The sequence below is a fragment of the Hemiscyllium ocellatum genome, chromosome 23 (assembly GCF_020745735.1).
Source record: "Hemiscyllium ocellatum isolate sHemOce1 chromosome 23, sHemOce1.pat.X.cur, whole genome shotgun sequence".
NCBI classification, from domain to species: Eukaryota; Metazoa; Chordata; class Chondrichthyes; order Orectolobiformes; family Hemiscylliidae; genus Hemiscyllium; species Hemiscyllium ocellatum.
Window position 1 is genome coordinate 24,017,046 of NC_083423.1, and position 2,922 is coordinate 24,019,967.

A 2,922-nucleotide genomic window follows, 5' to 3' on the forward strand; every position below is an offset into this window, starting at 1 on the left:
CAGTGAATGTGACTATGAGTACATAAAAGGAGCATTATTTAAAAGCTTTTGAATTTTTCGGTAGAGTGTTATCCACATTCAGGTCTTGTGTGACTGGATCCATAAATATCGCTACATCAGGCACAAATATATTGCGAGAGTGTTGCGAAGTAGGGCAGAGTAATTGTAAATGGAAAGCATTGAGTGGTCCCTTTGAATGATAGTGCTTTTTCTGTGCTTAGAGATTGAAAATGGATGTCTGTGAGTAGCAGCTTGACATTTTGCAAGTACACAGAGAGTCTTTGAATTTTGCCAATCAATTTGAAGCAGGCACTTAGATACCAAAAAACCCACTAAATTTAAATCTGATGGCTTTGACAACATATGACCAATCCTATTCTAAGAAATATTGAAATGTCATCAAGGGTATAAAAGAAGGGGGCAGTTGGACAAAAACCCCAGAGCTAGCTGCTATCTGCCAGAGCTAATGTCCCTCAGCTCTCAAGAGAGAATTTCTGGCTCTCACAGCCTCATCTATGTCTTAGAGAAAGTACCATCTAAATCACAATGGTACCAATGATGGAGAAGGCATTCTTGACAGAAGAAATGATGGAGAAGGCATTCCTGATCGGAGAATTGACGGAAAAAGTGTTCCTGACAGACAAAATGATGGAGAAGGCACAGAACATTCTGGAAGACATAACCTGCCTGTAATTTTGAGAGATTAATTTTTTTAATGAGTGGGACTTCTATTAGTTGGAACAGCATACCAATCTTGCTTTATTTAGGAATAGTTTGCCGTTAGAAGGGATTTATTCAGTTTGTCAATACCTCAGTTAAGTTGTTCACTATTAGAGTTAAGAACCTAAATTATTACTTGTTGATTTTCAAGTCTAAGGGATTGATTTTATTTAACCACAAGAAATTGCTGAAAAGCAGGTTATATCACTTTTTACTCTCTTTTTAAAGATATATAGGGCGAGGTACTCCTCTTTGGGTATTTTGGTTTTAGTTTTCAGAGGAGGGTCGAACAAGAGCACCACATCATGGTGGGAGATCAATTGATACTAACTGACACACTATTATGGTGTACAGATCAGTTACTTCCAGAAAGTGCAACGGTGCAATAATATGGAGTACACTGTTTGTTACGATAGATGGTTATGATGGAATTTGAGATAAACATTGAAAGAACTGTGGATGCTGTAAATCATAAACAAAAACAGAAATTGCTGGAAAAGGTTCAGCTGGTCTGGCAGCATCTGTGCAGAGAAACCACAGTCTGGTGACCTTTCCTCAGATGGAACGTGGGTTGTTTTTCTTCATAGGATAAAGCACAAGCATAAAAGCATGGGGATCATGTGAGAACTTCGTATATCTCGGTCAGGGCTGGATTGCAAAACTTATTTTTGATCACTGCATAACAAAGGGTCATCTTATATAACATACAGACAAGGCTTTCAAGGAAGAAACCATAAGGAGGAAGTGAAAATGAGCTGTGAGGAAATATTGGCGAGCCTGATGTCAATTTTAGGGACGGGGATAGCTCAGGGGAAGACTTAATTCAGGTGCATAAAGTTATGGAGAAAGTGAGGACTGCAGGTGCTGGAGATCAGAGTCGAAAAGTGTGTCGCTGGAAAAGCGCAGCAGGTGTAAGCATCCGTGTAAGCAGGAGAGTCGGGGTTTGGGGTATAAGGCCTGATTCGATGCTGTCTACCGATTTTGCTGCTCCTCGGGTGCTGCCTGACGTGCTGGGGTTTTCCAGCACCACTCTAACCCTGACCATACAGTCATGGGGCCTAGGTACAGGATGGGGACCTGTTGTCGTGAGTAATAATCGATGGATGTTGATTTAGAGTAGGATGGCAAGTGGGTTTAGATGAGAGAGCAATGCCGGGTTAGTACGGGCACGATGGGCCGAGTGTTGAACTCTGCTAGTTTCTCTGGGCTGGTTGTGAAGGCGGTTTCCATGGCAGCGGAGGCAGTGACTATTATGGGATGTGTGGCCCCCTCCCCGGCCCGTTGCGCAGGCGCGGTGCGGGCGGGATGGCGGCGGGACGATGCTGACGGTTGGGAGCACAGGCGGCGCCGAGCAGCAGCAGCAGCGACACGGTCATGGCCAGGCTGGCCGACTACTTCGTGCTGGTGGGCTACGACCACGACATGCGCGGTGAGTGGGCCCAGGACGGGCTGACCAATCCGAGGCTCCGGGCCAGAGCTCCGGGAGATGGCCGGCTCCACATTGCAGCCCCGGGAGGGAGCTGAGGCCCACGGAGAGATTTGGGGGTGGGGCAAAGGAGAGACAGACACACACACACACACACACACACAGGGATAGACAGAGGCACACAGAGGGACAGACACACACATACACAGGGACAGAGACACACACACGCAAACACACAGGGACAGAGAGAGACAAACATACAGGGACAGAGAGAGACACATACACAGGGACAGAGAGAGAGAGACATACACACAGGGACAGAGAGAGAGACATACACACAGGGACAGAGAGAGAGACACACATACACACAGGGACACAGAGAGACACACACACACAGGAACAGAGAGAGAGAGAGAGACACACACACATACACACAGGGACAGAGAGAGACACATACACAGGGACAGAGAGAGAGATATACAAACACAGGGACAGAGAGAGAGAGAGAGACAGACACACGCAAACACAGGGACAGAGAGAGACACACACAAACAGAGAGCTACACAAACGCACAGAGAGAGAGATACACACAAACACAAGGACAGAGAGAGATACACACGAACACAAGGACAGAGAGAGACACGCACAAACACAGGGTCAGAGAGACACACGCACACACAGGGACAGAGAGAGAGACACGCAAACACGGACAGAGAGAGACACATACGCAAACACAGGGACAGAGAGAGAGAGACATACGCAAACACAGGGACAGA

The 2,922-nt window shown here is 46.5% G+C and overlaps 1 protein-coding gene across 5 annotated transcripts in view; it reads left to right on the plus strand.

Annotated features, from left to right (window-relative positions):
• Nucleotides 1-2,036: 2,036 nt before the first annotated feature.
• Nucleotides 2,037-2,922, plus strand: part of sbf1 (SET binding factor 1) — a 168,578-nt gene continuing 167,692 nt past the window's right edge. For all 5 annotated transcript variants that reach the window (XM_060842780.1, XM_060842781.1, XM_060842782.1 and 2 more), the window contains exon 1: nucleotides 2,037-2,149. In XM_060842780.1, the coding sequence (XP_060698763.1) occupies nucleotides 2,095-2,149 (55 nt within the window). In that variant the 5' untranslated portion in view covers nucleotides 2,037-2,094. The remainder of the gene's footprint in view (nucleotides 2,150-2,922) is intronic.